The sequence below is a fragment of the Parasteatoda tepidariorum genome, unplaced genomic scaffold (assembly GCF_043381705.1).
Source record: "Parasteatoda tepidariorum isolate YZ-2023 unplaced genomic scaffold, CAS_Ptep_4.0 HiC_scaffold_209, whole genome shotgun sequence".
NCBI lineage: Eukaryota > Metazoa > Arthropoda > Arachnida > Araneae > Theridiidae > Parasteatoda > Parasteatoda tepidariorum.
Window position 1 is genome coordinate 1617 of NW_027261526.1, and position 23384 is coordinate 25000.

At 32.7% G+C, this 23384-nt stretch overlaps 2 protein-coding genes across 2 annotated transcripts; one reads left to right on the forward strand and one right to left on the reverse strand.

Moving 5' to 3' along the window:
* Window positions 1-336: 336 nt before the first annotated feature.
* LOC107456516 (uncharacterized) lies at window positions 337-8085 on the reverse strand. Its single transcript, XM_016074391.3, has 2 exons — window positions 7948-8085; window positions 337-1644 (listed from the first exon to the last, which is right to left on the reverse strand). Exon 2 carries the CDS (start codon window positions 1602-1604, stop codon window positions 810-812), a length of 795 nt encoding a protein of 264 aa, XP_015929877.1. The 5' UTR covers window positions 1605-1644; window positions 7948-8085; the 3' UTR covers window positions 337-809.
* A 2556-nt stretch (window positions 8086-10641) lies between these two features.
* Window positions 10642-17228, forward strand: LOC107456520 (uncharacterized). Its single transcript, XM_016074394.3, has 4 exons — window positions 10642-10825; window positions 12035-12156; window positions 15132-15212; window positions 16938-17228. The coding sequence occupies exons 1-4, from the start codon at window positions 10761-10763 to the stop codon at window positions 17129-17131; spliced, it is 462 nt and encodes a 153-aa protein (XP_015929880.2). The 5' UTR covers window positions 10642-10760; the 3' UTR covers window positions 17132-17228.
* The last annotated feature ends 6156 nt before the right edge of the window (window positions 17229-23384 follow it).

Here is a 23384-nt window from a genome sequence, read left to right on the forward strand (position 1 = left end):
TATGTGGTAATAAGAACTAGTTTTGAAAACCAGAATTTCCAGTAAACCGTTATCATATGAAAGGAAAAATTTCCAAATAAATGGTTTAAATACCGTATATTTTAGTTTTATTAACCAGAATTATGTTTTTTTACACCGGAAATGTCATTACCATAGAGCACGGTAATTTTATCAGATTCTTTTTCACAATTTATAAAATGTTTCAATGAATATTTTTGAAAATTATAATATTATCAAAATTGTAATGAATAAGTTAGTTAAATATAAATTATGTCTTATTCGTTATCGGGATTTTTTTATCATACTGTAAAATGAAATTTATAAATTAAAAAAATGTTATTGAAATGAATACGAAATAACAAATATTGCCAAGTAGAATGCAAATACTAATGATGACCCAAAATAATCTAAAAATATAATTTTGATTTTCAATATTAATTTCGTCTTCCTAATTTATTTACGGAATTCCTTTTTATCACTGTAGATTATGAAATAAAATTTATATATGAAAGAAGTTTTTTAAATGAATATGAGATAACAAAATACTAGAATATAAATACTAATAATAGCCAACAATTATATTTAAAAAAAGATGCAACATTTTCAATATTAATTTGATTAACGATTAAGATAACTGTTATATTTTGATGAAAGTGTGACATTTTGAAACCATCTTAACAACATAGCATTAAAAAAATTAAGTTTTGCAAGATCGACCATGAAGAAAAGCTTCTTCATTTAATAGCAATTCTATTTTAAAATTAATTATCTATAAAACCCTGCTTTTCCCTGTATGTGATGTCGACAGTTCAAAACTGTGGACTATGCAACAAATTTATCAGCAAGTTCTCACTGTCGATACTAGTAACAATTTGGGCTTTTTCAAGGGTCAGATTTCTTGATTGGTCGCGAATGATAGTTAGTATAACATAGAAATACAGCCCCGTTTCTCTAGCTTGTCCAGCACCCCGAACCTTTATGTTCATGTCCGAATCATCAAAGTGGAAAAATCGGATGTCATTTCTGAAAGTATTGTTCTTTTTAGCTACTTCTGACACGCCGTGATAAAAGCCAGATCTTCCAGCATAACCCGTTTGTCGCTTCGATATGAAGTCCAAAGAAGAAAATTCACACGTTTCCCTCAACGGTAATGGTTCAGTACCAGATTCACCATTTAATGTCGATAAAAAGTGCAAAAGAACAGCTTTGCCGTTATCTAACGCCTCGTCAGGAACTCTGTATGCCGAGAGCCATGTACTGAGAATTATGTTCTTTAGTCGAGCGGCTTTGTTTCCTTTTGCTTCTTTGCCCATCATTCGGGATTCGAGGTACTTTTTCATATGTTCTTTTCGAACATCTTGCCTGCTTAGTATTTCTAAAGGGTTGCTGGCATCTCTGACGATATAGTCTATGGCTTTCATTCTTGTCGTCATATGGCTGCTGTCCCCGTATCCCTTTAGAAGACGCTGTCTTTCCAAACAGGCTACAATGCTGGCTGGATCTTCGAGGCCGAATTTCCAAGCAAATATCCTCAACACTTTGTGCTCATTTAAATAGTTTAAAATTTCTCTGCAACCAGCGGCCTCCACTTCTGTTAGCCCCATGCTGCCCTTACGTTTCACAAACGTCAGAGAAGCAAAAATTCTGGAAAAAAAAACAGCATTAATTATACTTTTTATGCAGCAATCATTTTCGTATTTTATTTGTAAAATCTGAAAATCTTGAATAAAAAACTCTCCAAACAGTGTCTTATATATGTTTTACCCTCAATTCTATACAGTTCGATTCAATTACTTATCATTCATTCATAGAATAGCCCAATGTATCATTCTATACAATAACTAAACATTCTATAAAATGCTTGGCTTTTTTAGGTAAATTATGAAATCTAAATTATTAAATACACTGTAAAAACTGTAAAATTAGTCTCTCTTCTAATTTAAAGTTCAACTATTCAATGATAAGGAACTCTGTATTTCAAGTTAAGGCTAAATTAAATGTTTACACTTTAAGAAGAGTAGTCAAATCTAAACACCAACAATGTAAAAATCGCAAACCAAACTTCGCGCATTCACAACGTTTGAGAATTATTTTCACTTCGGGAAACATCAATTTTGGCATACTTTGGATATCGCCAATCGATTGTTTACATTCAAGTATAAGAATTAGTTGTTCTCTTTCAACTTTCACGATGCTAAACATCAACAGAAACAAAAGTTAGCCGTTTCAAAATGATGCATATTTTTAGTTGTGCCAATGTGCCATAAAGAATATTTTAATCCTTAAAGGTTGGTCAACTGTCGTAAATAATTTTATAATATTTATCTTCTATTTCCCTCCATTCGGTTAGGCGTTGTTCGAATTCATCTAAGTATTCTCACTAATCAACTTAGTATTCATCTCTGTGTGCATGTTTGATTAACAAACTAATTTAATTTCTAAAATTAGAATATACGTGCTTCCTAAATGAATGATTCTTACTTTATATTGTATCCTAAAAATAACTGAACCTATTCTAATGTGTGTCATAAACTTAACTGTAATTATAAATTTTCGTGTTACCCAATACTAAAAATGGTGGCAGCTACTTTAAGCCAAGTAATAAAAAAATAAACACTTTTGGTGTTTTACTACACTAGGGTATGCTTTATGTACGAGAATTTTTGATGCGTTCACTTTACTATGAACATAATTAATCCACGCTAATTTTTAGTAAGTTAGCGTGATTTTTCTTTCAACTTGTATAGAGGTAAATAAAATAAAGGAAATAATACTAAGGTAAAGAATACTTGTAATAAATCTATAATATAATAGTTCGTATAACACTTTTTTCTTCTTATCCTGATTATAGCCACTTTGAAATGGTACTTACCTAGTTCTTCCACAAAGCTTTTCATATAAGATATACAAACTGAAATGTATTCAAATAAGAAATGTATTCAACGAGTTTCGAAAGCATATTTAATGTGCCTTTAATTAGGAAGTAAGCATGAAGTATCAATTCTCAGGACGAACACATTGCGGCATGTGAAACCCGTTAATTAAATTTTTAATTTATATGTAATTATTATTATTGAGTAGTTTTTAATAATTGAGTAATTTTTTTTCATTACAAGAGCCCGGATTTCGATATGAGGATATCTAGGCAGATCGTAATGATTTAAATTGACTAATATTGAAACCAATTTTCTTAATTCATGAAAAAGTATCAGATTTAATGAAATAAAATTATTTTTTGTAGTTTGAAAATTTATCGAATTTTTTCAATGCGACCTCAAAGGTATAATGTATATATTATTATAGAATATCAATAAAAAGTTTTCATATATTTAAAAGATATGAAACGAATTAGAATTTTATTTTTTAATTTAAGTTTTAGATATATTTTTAGTTGCACACTTAATCCAAAAATTGAGAATAGCTATTTTTTCATGTTAAAAATTAAGTAAAGAAAGAAAAACGTATTTTTATACTTTATTGTTGAGAATGCACCAAATATTTGGTTGTTGGTCAATCTTTCCAAATATTTGTTAAGGTCGAATAATTTTCTTCTTTCTTTTCAATTAATGTTCAGTTTATAATAGTTTAATTATAAGGTGTTGAAAAAATTGATGCAAAAATTAGAATTTTGTATAATGGTCTTGACTTTGTCATGCTAAATTAAGTCACCAGAAAAATACAGGTCCTACCAATCTTGATGCACCTGCACCACACTGTAAAAAATTCCTGATCAAATTACGGTCTAAAGTACCGGCACTTTAGGTGCATCATCTGTAAAATCCATTTTTACCGTGTAATATTAAACCGTAATTTTTACAGTAATAATTACCGCAAAATCACTGAATCACTTTAATTAAATAAACATTACTGCAAAAATAATTATTGCAATAATTTTGTCTACTGCAAAACATTATTGTAATAATTTTTACAGTAACAATTACCGTAAAACCACTGAATCACTTTACTTAAATAAACATTACTGTAAAAATTACGGTTTTCAGATTTTATGATTATTAGATTTTTTGTTCCAAAACATGTTTTAATGGATAAATGGAATTTCACCGTAATCTGATCTGGATTTTTTCACAGTGCATAAGACTTCCCTTTTTTCCCTGTCCCTTTTTAATTTTTCATCAGACTTTGTTCTGTGGTTGGAAAACTACATGGTTGGTTGGTTCTAATGCCACTTGCCACACGGGCAAGCCTGCTTGGTGAAACCGAGCAAATTTAAGGCGTAGAGTGCGATTCTTGTTTTTCAGTGGCGCCATCTATGACCAAGAATTCGACTTCTGCCACATCATACGTCACTCCTGTTTTATAAGTTTTTTTTTGTTATTTCTCTCTCTCTCTCTCTCCCATTCATGCGTCCATTCATTCATCCACAGATCGTAATTTTGACCTGAATCAGAGAACGATCGATCTCCAATCCAGTACCCCCAGAGGTTTTGTTATGGGAACATGGAGGACTTTGCGACTCGACAGAATTTTATCGTGCATCAGTCACCAACTACATGGGGAGTCTTCGGCCGGCGGGGTTCGAACCCACAAATTCTTGGACATTGGCCCAGCGCCCTACTGACCAGGCTATCCGGCCTGGAAAAACTACATTCTGTTTGTAGTTAACTACAACTAATTTATTACAAATGCAGTCCTCTATAACTACTTTTTTTTTAAAAAATAATGACTATAAACTACTTTCGAAATGTAGTCAGAGTTACTACTGAAATTCGAGAGTCACTTTTCAGAGTCAGAGTCCCTTTTAGGAGACAAACTGTGTTGGAGAACTTGATTTACACCCGTATATAGTATGGTTTTGAATAAAAAATTGACTTCAACTAGAGTCACTTTCATCTTACTTCGTTAAAGAGTTACGACATACGTGTAACATTCTCTGATTGGTACCGAGACAAAATTTACCGGAACAAAATGAAAAAAACTTTTTCTCGTAGACTTAACTTAAAGTGATGGAGAAGGTATTTTAATCTAGTGGAATTTCTTAATTTCGGGTACATATAGTTTATCTTTGCTGTTAAAAATATTCTAAACCTATTAAAGTATCTTTTAAACACAAATACAATGTTAAAAAATAATTTATTTTGCGAAATAATTAGATTTTAAAAATTATTATAGCTCTACTGGTCATTTTTATCAAGTGATTTATGCTATATGCCGAATAAATCGCTAATGTTTTTAAAAATATTAGTTTTCTCCCAAAAATAATTAACGAAATAATAAAAAAGCAGAAACAAAATAATAAGTGTACGCATAAAGGGATCGTACATTTAAAATATAATAAAGAGTCATTTTTAAAAAAAAAATTCGATTTCTCAGGAACAGTTCAACCAATTTCTCTCAAATTTTGCCTTTTTCAATTTAAAATTACATTCTCAAAATTGGTATAAAAAAATTTATACCTTGCAATTCAAAAATTTTTAAATTATAATAAAAAATAATAACAAAAATTCTAAATATTTATAAAAAAGTGTTTTGTGCAAGGAATTATCTTTGGATGAACGAATTTCATAACTGTATATTTTTCAATTCACTTAAGAAGTTTTCACGACATGGCGCAATACGCAAAAAGTAAAATTAAGGGGTCGAAACTTAGGACCGCTCTCATGGCCAAACCCAAAGGAACAGGAACATATTTCCCAGATTGCGTCTACCCTTGCATAGATTTTTTCTTCTCTTTTTTTTAATCTGATATCGTAACTTAAAATATCGTGAGCACACAATTAGCATATTTGAGGTCACCTTCATGAATTATTAAGTTCGAGTCCTAGCACACGAAAATCCAAACGTTAGATCAAAAGTTATTCTGTTTTTTTCTTAAAGTCTTTTATTTCCTTTTTTTATTTTAAAATTAACGTAACGATAACCAGTTCATTTGTTAAATTAATTTATATTGCTTCTCTTCAAACTATCATCTAAGTGTTAAAAAAATTAATCTCCTAACTTTTCTATTAAAGAAATTTTTCATAAAGAAAAGCAAGACTAAAAAATAAATAAATAAATAAAAATTTAGTTATCAGGTGTTTAGTTAAAGTTTGAAAGTTTAATTATAAATTCTATTCAAAAAGCAATGAAATTTAATTCCGCTGCAATATATCAGATAACCTTTTATAATTAAATTTCATTAAAGATGACAATTTATGCAAAAATGCAAATGCTTTGTTAATTAAAAATGTTACATCTTTAATTAATTTTTAGTTTCTAAGACTAAATTAATATAATTCTTATTACACTAAAGAATAATTAAAATATAATAATATGATAAAATTATTAAATTCATTGAGGTCACCGGGGCCCGATTAACCTCTGAAAATAGGGGAAGCATAATAGGAGTTTGGGGCCCCCCTAACTTGGGCAAAATAAACTTTTGATATTTTTCGCCCATAAACAATACATTTTAGAGACGAGAACCATGTGAAAACTATTAGAACCTTAGAAAGGAATACAGAGATCCTATGCAATCATGTTGGACCCTTCTTTACGTGCTTTATAGTAGCAAAAACATGTTAACAAAATTTAAATATTTCACTAAACTAAATTATAAAATTACTTGTTGTTATACGAAAGGTTCTTTGCAAGATTAGTCTCTTATTTTACGCCAATTTGTTTACTAGCGGCAAAACAACACAAAATTCTAATTCATCATAAATTATTGCTACTGCACCAGAAAAATCATACCAAATAATTTTCAAACATGAAACAAAAATATTTTTCGTACTGATAGATATTTAAAAGTCTTGTGTGTTTAGTTCAACAATAAAAAGCAGAGTAAAATTAAATTGAGCAAGCATGATAGAGAAGAAAAATTTTAAAAAAAATAAGAAAACTCATAGGTTACCATTACATAGGCTTTTTTCTCGCTTTCAAATTCGCAAAATCTTCCATAATATCTGCAAATTGTAACCTATTTGTAATATCACTCTCTATTGCTAAAAGGGCTAAACCACTTAATTTATTATTTGAAAGAGTTGATCTCAACCGATTTTTTATTCTTTTCAATGCAGAAAATGAACGTTCACTAGTGCAGTGCAAAAATAAGAAATTGGGCCCCCAATTTCAGTCATTTGGGGGGCCCCCCAGAATTTTACAGGGGAAGCACTTGCTTCCTGTGCCTTTTCGGTAATCAGGCCCTGGCAGGTCACCGAAAAAAGAAAGAATTTTCGCGACCTTCCTCCTAAGAATTCATAGACATTAACTAAATCGCTGCAAAAATTTTTAATATTTAAACGTCAAAATGTAAGGGGAAATTACCATAATTATTTTAGCTAGTTGTTTACGATTTACACGACTTATTTAGATTTGACTTTTTCTTGTTTTTTTTTTTTTTTTTTTTTTTTTTTTTTTTTTTTTTTTTTCGTCTGACTATTCTATATATGTAAAAAGTATTTCCCAGTTTGTCAACTTTATATTTATCAATAAAAATAAATGAAGTAATATCGAATTATAATAATTTGCTTTATTTTAATTATCTAACTGTCAAAAAATTTTTTTTAAAAAAAAGACAATTTATTGCAAAATACCCAACAATTAAATTTTTAATTATTTTAAAAACCATAATGTTTTTTAAAAAATAAAAATTACTTATTTGTTTGTTTTTTTAAAAAATGTGTAATTTTTTTCGACCATTGAAATTTGAAATTTTATAGAAAGAAAACAATGTGACGAGAAAACTGCTCTGCTCTAATGACTGCAGTTGAGAATAAATATTTGAGCCAAATGGTTCTTTCTCTTTGGTTTAGATCCCGGATATGACAGAAGATTTGTTTTCAAATTGTAACCCCCTACCGGAGTAGATTTGCAACTCCCGTTATATCACCAAAGTATTGCACCAACTTTACGGATTCGCTGCAAAGATCGTTTCTTTGATATTCATTAGAATTTCTGTAAAACTTAAAATTTCATTAAATTTTAAAATATAGAATATTAATGACTCACCGAAGCTGGTTTCATTAGTTCCGGCTTCGTAGCAGAAAGTGAAAACGATCGATAAAACGGTGGAACAGAAGGGGAAGAGAAATTAAAATGAAGCCAGCGTTTCGGGATTTCACGCGCCAAGACCTTGAAAATCGATCAGACGTCTCGCCAAAAGCTTTTTCAGAACAACGTCGGTGACCCTACGAAGGCATCAAAGAGTTGAAGGGCCAAACCAGCATGTGGCGAGCTTGGATGAGAAAAAAAGTATGAAAAATAATAACTAACGGACTTCATCAAGAGAAGTGCAGTTTAGTCCGCCCGCCCAGACTAATTTATTTACGAATTTAAATGCATCCTGAAAGATGACGGAGTTTTAACTTAATAAATCTATTTACAATTTTTTTTAAATACAAAAATACTCATAAGTGTTTGTTTTCAAGCAAAATAATTTATTTAAATTTTTACATACACTATGGCTGACCAAACTTTTCCATTTTTATCGTTTATTTTTCATTATTAAACAGATTTATTCAAATTTATTATTTCATCATTATATTTACATAGAACTATTTTTATCTTCTAATTTTCCTTTGTAAAATTATTTCATTTGAATTTTAAAAAAATTTTAATGTTTAAATTGTTTTATTTGTATCCTTTGATGTTTCTTTTCTTAGTAAATCGCGAAAGAGATTGTTTTATTTAAATTTTAGTAATTTCTATTGTTGCCCGAATTGTAGATTTTTAGTGTTTAAATTTCAGTTTTAAAGTTAACTACTTTATTATTATTTTAAGACTTTCCATTAGAGCTCGGTTTTAAATTTTATAATTCGAGCTCTATTTTTATTTGTTAGTTTCAAAAAAAAAATAATAAAAAAAACTTAGACATCGTGGAAAATTAATTTGAAATAATGCATAATTGAACTTACGTTTTAAAATGTTTTATCGAATTATATGGGTGTTTACTCTAGAATTCAACCAACAAATTCAGAGGAGTGATAAAGGGGTTCAAGGGGTGGAAAACTTACCATAGAATACGGAGTCGTTAACCCCACTGGAACGAGCCACGATGTCTCAGGGTTATAGAACAATCACCTTCCAATGTTGCGAGCCGGGATCGAATCCCAGTCGATACGAATTCCGCATCTGGCTTGCACCGACCGCAGTGCTGATGTGAAATATCCTCAGTGGTAGATCGATCATGGATTAGAATCTCCTTGCCGTCAGACTAAGAGTGATAAGTTCTCGTGGTCGTCCTCTCCATGAAACGCAAATGCGGGTGCTACATCAAAATTCCTCCACGAAGGCATATTTCTCCCAATACTCGATCCAGGAGTTCCCTTGTCTTCTGGATTGGGTTCAAAATTACAAGGCTACGGAGTTGAACATTAGTAGTAGTAGTCATCCGAGGATCTCATAGAGCAGATTGTCGTTGTTTCAGATTGTTGGAACTCTCTGTATACAAGATGTCCAAAATGTATGGAAATAGTCAAATATCTCAAAATAACTCATCGGATCAATTATCTAAAAATAACTAGGGAAATATTTCCAAAACAATGCATTTAACAATACCAATCTCGACCAATCAATTATAGTCCCTTAAGGAAGGAGCAGAGGCAACAGGACGAGAGCTTTTTTAATTTCAGATTTGGATTTTCCAAAAAAAAAAAGATGCACACTACTTTGGGATTTGTAAACGCTGTACGTGGCTAACGCTGTAGTACACAACGCGAACTTCTTAACTGTTTCGGTTTGATTCTTTATGTTTGCCTTATAAGTAAGATGATCCCCGAAGCAAGAGAATAGGTTCAACCAGTTCTATAACGTAACAAGCTTTGAGTATGTTTGAGAAAAATTTCGTTGTACGCTTCAGAAACATATTCTATTTATATACAGAGCAAAACAACGAGACCCGTAAGACCATTTGGTTTTATGACCTGTTAAGTTAGCTGTGTCACAAAATGAAAACTAGTTTCAAACTTGACTAGTTTCAATTTCTGTACCAACAGTATCATTTCTGAATGCATTATATAAGTAACAGAAAGAGTATAAACGGTGTAAATGAATGTCAGGACTAATTAAATGCCTACAAGCAATGTCAAGCATGGGTATCGAACCAGATTAGTTACAGAATCGTGGTATAGACAATGCCACAATTCTGCAGTCAGTCAGGTTTGACAATCACGCATGACATTGCTCGCAGGTACCCACCAAATCTGATCCGAAAATGGATTCATCGTGATAATAAATCTTACCCAATAACCTAACGAACCTAATGCCATCATTGTTAATTACTTTTTATGTAAGCTAAAAGCTAACATTTGATTTCTTTTAAAACTGCCGAGTTGTTATGACAACGTCTTCTTTTTGTGGAACAAGAAATGATCGTCTGAAAATTATTATGTAAATAAAATGTTGTTCTTTTTTACTAGAAGTTTTATTATTTAGTGAGATTTATTATTCAGAGAAGTAGAGAACGACAGAATATTTTACTTTCTGATAGAGTCTCGTAACAATCATGTCACCTTACTTATGCACATCCAGCTGATTTCAGCGTTCTTCTTCTTCTTCTTGAATTGGAGGTACCCAATTTTTCTTTTTCTTTTTATTTATTTTTGTAAGGTTAACTCAACATTTTATTCCCGTTTTCATGACAAAATCAGTGTGCTAACATAAGCACATAATTATATCTAACTCCGATATTTGTTCTTCGAAAGCTAAATTTCCCAGATTTATAAGAATTAGTAAGAAAATTAAAATTCTCAATCAAAATTTATTTATTTTATACTAATATTTTTAGATGTATTTCAATATTTCAGGCAAAATTCTAAATTAATATGAATAAATGTTTTGGCTATGGATATAATATAAACTGTACGCCAGAACCTCATTTGATTTCCAGGTACGTTTCTTCATTTTATGTGAATGTGCTAGGTCCCAACTCTCATTGTAAATTTAGTGTTTCGGAATTAGCTACTTGGTTAATCGAAAATTTCGCATGCTATTACATGATTATTCATCTCAATATTTTTAATGTCAGTCCAGTGAAATACTAAATTTTTAATAGAGAATCTGACTAAGCCTTTGGCCCATTTGACAAAACAAGTACTGACAGCGATCTAAAATTTGTAGATAATGACAAGCTATATATACTGTATTAAATGTTCTTTGCAACTCCCAATTTACATGTTTTTTGTTCTTTTTAAAAAAAAATTGTATTTAGTTAAATAATACCATTACTTTCACTGGGATTACAGAAAATGAATGATGATTTTAAAATTGAATTAAAGAGAAACGGGAGGAGATAGAAATACAAGGTTAGCTGCGTTCTGCTTAGAAAATCAAAATTATTTATTTTTGTAAGATTTTGTAACTAGCTGCAATGATAAAATTAGTTAGCTAACTGAAAAAAACTGTAAAAACTTCGGACGTGATGTGAACACGCCTACCTTGGTAGAAACGCCCTCTACGATTTGAATACGCCTACTTCGATGGATGGTCCACATTGAAAAGTTGACTTGCTACTTGTGACTGCGACATTATCCATCTCCTCGTGCTGTTGCTTCTCAGTTTCGATCACACATAAAGTACAACGTATTCACTCTACTGCTAATGGCAACACAGGAGCGACCACGACCGTGAACTTAATACATCTCTCACGATCAGCATTCAAAAAGTACGGTGATCTTAATACAGCTCTCCCGGCTTTTCGCAAGACAGCAATGCATCAACTAGTGGTATCCGTTCATCGAACTCTGTCACAAGTATAATTCTGGTGGGGAGTACTGTAGTGAATCTACCGCTACAAAAATATAATTCCGATTCAATAGTATGTAAGACATGTTAACTGGATTCTATATAAGGGTACCTTTTCATAGATGAAGATTGACATTGTCGCTTACTAATCTCCCCACAATAAGCAATTTTTATTTTATTTTATTATTTTTGAATCGATTATCAGACGTAGAAAACTGAAGACTTATGCTGTAGATGAATAATTACCAGCTCATGCCAATAATGTTATTCATGTTAACATTATCTTACGCAGTACTTAATTCCTTTTGCAACAAATGTTTCAAAGAAAAATCAGTAATATTAATTTCAATTCCAGATGTGGAGATAAGTTTCGAGAACTTAGAAAATTAGATACAAGTGATTCTCACGAAATACTGAAAGTACATGGCACTCGATCACTGAGTCCCGATGTGGGTTCGAATTGCAAATGCCAAAAAGGTACACCATTTTAATGAAATTTACATGCACACCGTGATCACAAATAACTTATCTATCGCATAAATAACTATAGGACTCCATTTCTGCTATTTGAGCTCGTCACGGAACTATTTTCGCAGTTTCGCTTTGTTAATTTATTTTAGTCTAGCTAGGTTGAAATGGTTGCTCTTTACACTTCTAATAATATAAAAAACATACACATTCATTGAAACCTTTGATTTATATACATTTTCGCACTACATTATGGTTACGACGGGCTGTAAAAACGTATTACGATCTATATTAGTATATTGGGTACATATTGCATGTAATACAATTACCACAATTAAACAAACATGGAGCTTCTGTCCGCTGCTCCGGAGGAATTCTGCTTCCATCTCGCACCGGCCACAATCGGCTTTGCCACCAAGCTAAGCGCCGGAAGTTCTCTTTGTCTTACGACATGTAACGCAACTACTGGTTGGTTTCATGAAAGCGTCCTTCACGAAGGCTGATTTCCGGGTTGGTTTCAAAATCACATGATGCATAATATAATGTGCATTAAAGATGATGTGATAATTAAGTAAACTTATGTAATGACATTAAACTTATTTTTGAAATAATTCAATCGAATTACTGTGATACACATCGTTCCAGCAAAAATTGCATTTTCTTTCCTTAAAGGATGTTTTTTAATTGGTTTATATTGGATACAAGGTTTTGTGCTAAACCTTATAAGACTTATCATCATCATCAGTCATGGCAAGACAACCTAGGGAGTCTCTACCAAGCATTTCTAACCACTCCCTACTTGCAGCCAAACTCTTCTACTTTTTAACTTTCTCCTCCACAGCATCTACAAAACTAAGTTTAAGTCTTTCTCGTTTAATTGGCTTAGCTGAAAAAATTTCTTTCAGAATAATATAGTAGTTTTCATGAATAACACCCCCCCCGGACATAGGTAGTACTGAAAAAATCGTTGCTTAAGAAATGAGACAAAATATCAGTTGGTGAGTTGCGATTTATAGCATAGAATTTCGTGACATATTTATAGTTTTAACTTAGGGCCGAAGTCTATAAGTATGCATAAAAAAATGTATTACTTTCAGTAGGGGAGAATTGGATGTTCTAATTAGGTGGTGCCTATTGAGTTGAGTTGTTTCCCTCCTGTTGCAGTGTTGAGTTGAATTGTTCATTCTGCAACATTGTTGAGTTGATTTGTTTCCCTCCAGCTGAAGCGTTAAGATTTTTCCCTCATGTTGCCGAGTTGAGTTGTTTCCCCTCATGTTGCAGAATTAAGATGAGTCGTCTCCCCCTCTTGTTGCAGAGTTGAGTTGTTTCCCCTCCTGCTTTAGTTTTGATTTCGATTTCCGGTGGCAACAGTTGTGTTAGTTTCACTTTTGTGATTCCAAACTTCCGGTGGTAACAAATTTAGTTTCGGTTTTCAAAAAAATTTATTAATTTGAAGATTATGTAAATTTAACGTTTATAACTGGTGACAACACCTAAATTTATGTTTCTCGACACCGAATTATTTTTTAATGGTCCGAGTTCGTTACATCATCTAGCGATTGAAATAACTATTACTTTTATTTACAAGTGCTGAAGTGCAGAGGTTGGACAAAATAATTTTAAACTTATCTCACACAATCTGCTGTTACGTTAGGATTCCATTTATCTCCGCCGCCAATTCTATGCTGACATATTTTCGGTCTTTTTTTAATACGTAAACGATGTAATTTGAAGCTCAAATTTGTATTATTTGAACGCCTAAAGGAGCAGCAATCAGTCATTATAAATTTAAAAACTTGAAACAAAGTTGAAAGAAAAGCGAAAATAAAAATTACAGATCGGTCGCAACCATACATCGCCGTTCAAGCCAGTCAACAAAATGTCGGTAGTTAACCTATGTGATCAGTAGCAGCCAATTCAAATCGAAAGCAGCAGAAGGGTCACAAGGTAAACAGTGGAGTTACTTTATCGTAGTATCTAGCGCTTTAACCCTTTCGAAGGTCATGGGAAGTATACTTCCCACCACTTTTATTTTAGGTTTCCATTTGTTAATAACTTCAGATTTCTTGAAGTGCGTTTGAATAAAATTGGTAGCCATTTGTTAGTTTACAAAAACGTATAAATGTTATAAAATACATAATTCCTTTTGAAGTTTGTAGCATTTATAAAATTTATTTTATAAATAAAGAAAAATAAAAGTCAATAAGTTCCTAATAGGTCGTGTTAAATATATTTACCTCCAAAAAATGGCATTTTCATGAACTAAATGAGCTTTTTTACTTATATCAATTACTATTCTTAAAACAATTTCAATTCCAAAAATACTTCAATTTACCTATAATAATATAAAATACTTCTATTTACCTAGAAATAAATGGCCCATGAAAGGGTTAAGGGAAATATCTCAACTTAACTGGACAGGCCAACCGAGCAAGAACGCTCAAACTTCCCCTACTCTGATCGTATTAATTCCTTGTTTATTTAAATGTGGGTTTCTTATCACCCTCAATTTGGAATTCTTATAAAAATTAAGAAATGAATTATGTGATTATTTTCTAAAGATAAAATTTCTCCAAAGTTCATAAATTTCTTCAGGTCACAAACAATAAATTAACAATTTTTTTTTAAAAAAAATTTAAACTATATCTTATAAACATAAGAATAAAATGTATGATTATTTTTCTTAATGCTATCACCACTTAAGTTGATTTTAAGCTTAAACACGGATATATTTCTTCATAATTTTTTCTTATTCTATGTTATTCTTAGAGAATGGGAAAAATGGAAAAAATAGTTTAAAAAGAAATGAACTCTAAAAAAAAAAATAATAAATAAATAAATACATTTTTCGAAATTTGAAGCGATTGGGTTAACCGTTCATAGTGAGCTTTTATCGATGCATTATATTACATTTAAGAACAATTTAAAGAGCTTTTCAAGATATTATTTTAATGATTTCCCTTTTTGATATTTTTCATTTGTAGGAATAGAATGTCATAATAAAGGAATAACTGCTAGTCAGACACACTGGTTTATTCCTGAACATGTATGCCCTGGATATACAGGTGAATTTTTGAACTTGCGTTAAATTAATTCATTACAAATTAGTATATGTCACCCATGCAATAAAATCAAGATCATTCGAAGTATTCAAACATAAAACTTATTTTTTTAAAAAATCCGGAATTTCGGAAGGCTGAAAATTTATTTATAATATCGTAAATCTAACACAATCATTTATAGCAGTGGTTCCCGATTTTTTTTCGGCTTTGAAACTCTAAATGATCGATCTTCTTTTGGCTTAACCTCGAGACATAATGACCGAAATTTTATTAATAATTTTAAAAAACCGAGATAGCCTGGTCGGTAGGGCACTAAGCCCATGTCCAAGAGTTCGTGGGTTCTATTCCCGCCGGCCGAAGACTCCCAGTTTAGTAAATGGCTACTGATGCATGTTAAATCTGCCGAGTCGCAAAGTCCTCCATCTTCCCATAACAAATCAATACCTCTGGGGAAACTGATTCAGCAGTTTCCCTGTCCTCTGGATTGGTTCAAAATTACAAAGCTACGGAGTTGAACATTGGTAGTCGTAAAATCAAAATTGGGTAGGCTGTTAAACGACGGATAAAATGAAATAAAATAATAATTTTGAAAATATTTAGCGAATGAATGAAAAAGGAAATTTTTCAATCATATCAGTTTATCAGCATTAATCTTAAAATTAGGTTTTATGTCAGATATTTGAATTCACGAGGATTGTAATCTTGTTTTTAATATGACTTTAGTGCATGCTTAAAATGAAAGAGCTGAAATATGGTTTACATTAAAATAAAAACGATAAAGGAAGAAAATAGAAACGTTGAAATTCGTTATCAGGAAAACAAACTTAGTCATTTTTGAATTTGTTTATTTTTATTTGATGCCAAATACTAAGGTAGTTTTTCGAAGGCTCTGTAATCGCATGAAATTATGCTTTTTTCAAATATTAAGCCATTTCCATAACTGATCAGATTTTCAAACATTTACTGTTAGGTCAGGTTTAGCTTTTCTTTAGCCAGCGTCTTTTATGTTTATTCTGAAAATGGTGCAAAGCGTGCAAAATGGTGCAAAAGACTCGGTTTTGAGAAAACGAAAAGAGTTTGTGGTCTAAGTTTTTTAATATTTAAACACTTCCCATAATAATGCATTGAGCTTTGGTGATTCAGGGGATTGAGGGTTCGCCTTCCTATTAGGTGAACCAGGTTCGAATCCCAGCGATGGCTCTCCTGCACCCGACAACCCCGCACCCTGAATGCGCCGACCAAAGTACTGAAGTAAAATATCCACAGTGGTTGACGGATCATGGACTTAGAATCGTGGATTTAGGACGTGGTTTTTCTCTCCATGTAACGCAAATGAGGGTTAGTTCCATCAAGAAATCCTCCACGAAGGCAAATATCTCCTAATATCTCCCAATACTTTATTCCGGAGTTCCCTCGTCTTCTGGATTGGGTTCATAATTACAAGGCTACGGGAGTTGAATATTAGTAGCCGTAACCCCAAATCTGTTCAATGACGGTAATGAAATCAAACAAAATATAAAACTGCATTGTCTGAGTTCATAAAAATATGCAGAAAATCGGAATAATGTATTGATTTTGATAATTTTCATCCAGGTGGGAAAATATTGCCAATTTTTAAAAAGGTTTCTTAAAACTCTTTAAATGTTTTAGTTATTTGTGCGTTAAAAACCCTCAGATAATTCTTTACAGCACAGAAAAAATCTCAAAATATTGTTTAATTATTTGCAGGATGTTTTACTCTTAAAAGGAAAGGAATTCCAATGAATATGAGCTGCAATGACTTTTTAAGATTATTGGGATGTGATCAAGACAAATTTTATCATGATGGGAAGCTGTACGAAGACCCTTTTCCGGGACCGCCACCTCCCTTTGATTATTTAAAAGAAAGAAAACGATGTAGGAATGGGATTTGGATGAAGTGAAACTAATAAACTTTTAGATTTGAACAATTAATTCGTATACAATGAATTATCTTATCGTATTTCAATGTACAAAATAAAAAGCTCAAACCCTGGATTACTTTGATCTAATGATTGTATTTTTGCATTTTGAGACTGAATCTGAAACCTTTTGGTTCGATAGATTTAATTTTAATTATGCTAATTATTTGTAAACGAGGTTTTAAGCTACGCAATTAGATATAAAAACGTACTTTCTCTGAATAAACATTTCTTATTTTCATCGGGTTCGGATTCTCACCCTCAAATTCCTGGGGATAACAGCAATCTGGAAAATATCGACCCAATTTTTAAGGCGCAGTCGAAAGTTGGTACTCCTATAATAATTTCATTTTTCCGTGTATTTTCCAACATTTCTTGGATTTATGTAAATCGAAAAAAATGTGCACACATTTATGAAATTCGTTTGAGGAGACACGTGGAAGTTAACGCGGCTCCTAAAATAAAAACATAATATTCAAATAGAGAGATGATCTAAAATGAATAATTAAGTTGATTAAAGAATAGAAACAATTAGCACGATTAGTTAACAGAATGCCAGCCATAATTAAATAATAATAAATTTAATAAAAGGATAACAATNACGCCAGTTTCTGTCGGAGTCGTACGGACTTCTGAAATTTTGTCAGCCATTTTGGCTAAATTGTCCAAAGATTCAGAGCTAATTGATAAGATTGTTTGAATTTCTTGAGGCAGTCTCTGAAACCATAAAGTTTTCAAAAAATCATCGTTGACGCTTTTACCCCCTAATTCGCGCATTTTTCTCAATAAATGGGACGGCTTAACGTCTCCAAGATGCAATTCAGAAATTAATTGGCGAATTTGTTCGTTTTCCGAAGCAGAGAATTCGGCTATTAACCGGTCTTTCAAAGTGTTGTATTTATCCGCAGCAGGTGGTGCAAATAAAATATCGGACACTGAGGATAAAGTTTCAGGATCTATTGATGAAACGAGGTAATTATATTTCGTTAAATCATTAGTGATTTTAGCTAGCTCAAAATTACTCTCTACCTGAATAAACCATAGTTTAATTTTTGATTTCCATAACAGGGGAATTTTTACCGAAAGATGGGAGACCTGAGATGCATTTGAAGAACGTGCAGCATTATCTGCATCATTAACCTGCTCCACCACATTCGGCATTATTTTAAAGTGTTGGGGCAGCAAATAAAATTAAACAACTTGTATGATGCAGTGATAAGCGCAAAGATCAAATTAAACTCGAAAATAATGCAAATACATTCACTAAAAATGGGTAAAAGGTTTAAATAATTATTGCAAATGAAAGTGATTTTCAAACATTTCGGAAGATAATGCACTAAGATAACAGACTCCGTACGCCGTAGATCAATACTAACAGTAAGTTTAAACCAGAGATACTAGCAGTAAGTTAAATTAATACATTAATTTAAACATATTAAAGCAACAGTAATTTTGAAATGACCAATCACAAAAAGTCAGCAGAAATTCGATAACATACCCTTAAAATATCCATGTGTCCATCCATCCATATCTCCGTGCGATCACAAGTTCGTAAATAAAAAAAAAATTTCTTCAAAAACTAACGCTAAATTTTAAATTTAGTTCTAAAGGAGCAAAGGTTATTAAAAATTTAAGCTGGTCTTCGCATAAATTTAGAAACATTGCATAGATTCAAAGCCGGGTCACCAGTGAGGAGACACGTGGAAGTTAACGCGGCTCCTAAAATAAAAACATAATATTCAAATAGGGAGATGATCTAAAATGAATAATTAAGTTGATTAAAGAATAGAAACACTTAGCACGATTAGTTAACAGAATGCCAGCCATAATTAAATAATAATAAATTTAATAAAAGGATAACAATTAAGGTTACAAGTTAGTTAAGTTCCAGATTAAACATCGTGGCGGACAGGTTGTCCCAGTAACATACACAGGCGTCGTCACAGACCGAACTGAGAAAAAAACAGGTGCAGTTAGGTCTGCAATCGTGATTGTCCTTATCGCCAACTGGCGACGTAAGTTTGCCACATTTCGGCGTTTAGCATGAAATTGGCTCAAAAGCAGCAGCCGCTGCACGTTCATTTTAAGTTGATTCCATGAGAAAAAATAATCTTTATTGTTACCCAAGTTTATGAGGCACCATAAACTCAGGTATTTCTCTATCTATTGGCAAAACTATAATTATTATGTTGCATTAAGTATTAATTCAAGTAGTGTTAATTAGTTAGTCATACGTTAAGTATATATACGTTGTAAAAACGCGTTATAATGTAAGCCCTACAAGTACGGTACTGGCCATTAAAATTGCTACACCAGGAAGGAATGCAAATACTACTAAACTCAGTAGCGCGACAGCTCCTAGAGGGCCAAGGCCTACTGTGCCCATCTCAGTTTTCTTGACCTTGGGCTTTGGGGTGCAGGAGCAGATGTTCCGGTCAGGTGGTCAGCCAAACGCGGAACCCCCAGTGTTTAGTTCCCAAGCACGCTTGGTACTCATTTATCGACCCACTTGTTCCCGTCAAGTAAAATTTTTTCTCTTTCTCACTCTGGTTGAACGTAGAAGTATTGACGCGCATGCGCACTGCTCAAAACAAAAAAGAACTGAATTAATAGTCAGTCGATGTTTAGAATTTCATGTAGCTGTTGAGCTTTAAAATTGTAAACACTTTCTTTTCTTTTATTAAATACTTTAAATATTCTTAGATTTGACTGTTGAATTAGAATTGCGTTGATTTCCTCTTAATAGAATTTTTAGAATTACTTTGATCACTTCTTCATAGAATTTCTAGAATTCGATTTTATAGATGAACCACCGTTAGCACCACTGAAGGGATGAAAGGCTGAGTCAACCTTGCCCGACCCGAGGATCGAACCAGGGACCTGTGGCACGACAGAGCGAAGCGCTACCGCTCAGCCACCGGACGTCAAGGAATGCAAATAGCAAAATCATATTTATTGGGCACATACATTATAGTTGGAAGACAGGATATTTGGATGTATAAATCCTGAGAACTCAGTACTCAGAGCTGGCAGCTCTGCTAGCAGCAGCAGTTAGTCTCCTGTGCATCGAATCGAACAGAGATTGGATAACATCAACGGGTACAGCATTCCAATAACATTATGCCACAATATCGACCATAGTGACTGACGAAAGGTAGCATACCAGTCTTTCGGCAAGACATTTCAATCGCTGAGGTATTTGGAGAACGTACTGGCTGGGACTACAGGCATGCAATGGCACCCCATACCATTACTACAGGTGATGGGCCAGTATGACGATGTCAAATGCAAGCTGCCATTGGGCGTTCTCTACGATGTCGCCAATTACGGATGCGGCCCTCATGATGCTGTATACAGAACCTGGATTCGTCTGAAAAGGCGACGTCATGCCATTACTGCTTGCATGCCGTCGTTGTTCACACCATTGGAGGCGCTCCAGCCAGTGAATCAGCGTCAAGGGTAGCCGAAGCCATGGTCGCTATGCGGGCAGTCCATGCTGCTGCAACTTCGTTGAACTGTTCGTTCAGACACTTGTTGTCTTGAAAATAATCCCATTTGTTGACTCAGGGTTCGTGATACAGCTGTACAATTCGGTAAAGCCATGCCTGTCTTCTCGGCTATAGCGATGGGGACAGCTGAGATCCTGCACGGCGTTCCATAAGACCGTCATGAGCCCAAATGATTTCATATTCTGCTAACAGTCATGGGATTTCAACCAAGGCGAGAAGTAATACTTCGGTATGATAAACTGCAAATCCGGTAGGCCACAAATTTGACCTCGATCAAACTCAGACACGGGATGATGGGCATTTCTCCTTCTTACACGAGACATAACAAAAACTTTTTTACTCAAGAACAACGCTGAAATTTAATTTCTTTATGAGAGACTTACTGTCAAATCTCTTTTTTTCTACACATTGTAGGTGTCGCTAACACAGTCTGCTTTGCATGAATGCTCTGATAAGCTAATCACTTGCATATCACGACATGCTTTATCTGTAATACAAATTTCACGTTCGTGTGTGTCACCTTCCTGGTGTATCAGTTTTAATGGTCAGTAGTATTGTAGGGATATATTTATCGATAATGTCAACCTTCATCAGGGACCCCCACTGGGGGGGGGAGGTGGGCGCACTATGCGCCCACTTAAAGCTTGGGGGGGGGGAATTTTTACACTAAATAAAACGAATAGTTTGGGGGGGGGAATTTAGAATTTTCCCAAGAATGCACCCAAGAGCTTGGGGGGGGGATGGGGGCCACTGACCTTCATCTATCAAAAGGTAGCTCAATATAGAATCAAGTTAACATGTCTTATATACTAGTGAATTGGTATTCAATATTTATAGTGGTAGTTACGCCACATTACTCCCCTTCCAGAATTTTATCTGTGATAGAATTCGATGAATTAATACCACTAGTTAATTCATGCTGTTTTTATTTACATTATTTTTTCACTCAGTAAATTTTTTCTTCATTTTTTGTTTATAGCACTTTTTTGCTCATAAATTTTTTATCCTTCATTTTTTTTAGCATTTAGCTAATTTTTTTCCTTCATTTTTTTTGTTTATTGAACGGGGAGACTATTTACTTCAATGAATTTTTTTTTCTTTGAGCAGTTTATATTTAGCAAATCAACTGTTTTATGTGAACCATCCATCGATGTTGACGAGTTCATATCACGTCCGCAGGTCACCAATTATTAATTTTTAATCTTTTTCAGACTATGTAACCTACATCTATCAAAAGGTGCCTCAAGATAGAATCAAGTTAACATGTCTTATATACTTGTGAATTGGTATTCATTATTTATAGTGGTAGTTACGCCACAGTGTATAATAATATTGAGTGGCATGCTTTTTCAAGCTCAGGCGTAAAAACTAATCGAAAGTAGTAACATGGAAGTCTTACGACGAAATTCACTACTAGCGCCATCTGTGTTCAGCTTTGCTCAGTCAACCATCCACAATTGCAAATATGCAATAAGTTTTGCTGCTTTGTATTTGGCAACAAAATTTGTTTTCACTGCTTGCACGCGCACGCTCCGAACCGCATTGTTGCTTCCATTCATTGTCGCCACTTCGTTCTGTTACTTCTTTCTAACTAGTGTGTGTCTAGTCTTCAAATTGTTATTAAAATTTTTTAGTTGTTTTAAAATTTACTATATACTGAGTTTTTGAAGTATAGAAATAATGGTTTTTATGAAAAAAGCAAACAAGGGTGGAAAACCTAATCAGGTAAGCAATTTCAACGACTTAATCCACGTGTTTTATTCCTGAATGTTTTTGATCGCTATATAGATCTTATATGTTTTTAAAATTAATCAATGTGTGTAATTAATCCACTTCGTTTTCAGTTTTTCTGATTTTATTGTAAGTTTCTGAATTAGAATGTTTTGTGAAATCTATGAAACATTGATTCCTTATTAGCCGGTTCCATGTTTCTTTTATAAATGCATAAATAGAACTTTTTGAAAAAAAAAACTTTGTTTGAACCTGTAAAATATGCTTCTTTTTCGTTATGAATAGATAGTTTTATTATAGTGGCAAAAAATAATGGAAAAAAATTTAGTTAAATCCAGTTATCTATGCTTTAATTAAGCCTCAAATATAATGCAACTTCAAATTTCTCTTTGAACTTAACACGGGCAGACTTAAATTATTAATTAATTAGAATTTAGAAATTAGTAATTAAGTTTAGAAATTGAAAATCAACTTTCAAATTGTTTTTTTTTATGCCTCAGATATGAAATCAGTTATTAATTTCGAGTGAGTAGGAACAATATTGAAAGTTTTATAATGAGTAGGAATAATATTGGAGGATAAGGTGCTTTACTATTTGCATGGCCGAATGAAATTTGATTGTATTGTAGGGGAGAGGGGGCACCTTTCACCATTTTTTACTAAAGAATTATTTGGGAAGTTTTAATTATTACTTTCTAAATTTATGTGTGAGGTAACCTCTCAATTTTTTCCAAAGTTCTAAGTCAGACAAAATATCTAATTTTACGAAGTTAGTGAACCATGCATTTTGTTGAAATCTACCACTACCGTGGGGCAGTTTTCAACAGGTGGAGGGGCACATTTCAACAATCGAAGTGAACATAGCAATATCATACATTTTGGATAATTAATTTTATTCATAATATAGTAAAAATAATGAACAAGCATATTGGGTTGATTTAACTTTTTTCTACATAATTTTGTCCTTAAATAATTCTAAGTTTACCTAGAATGTC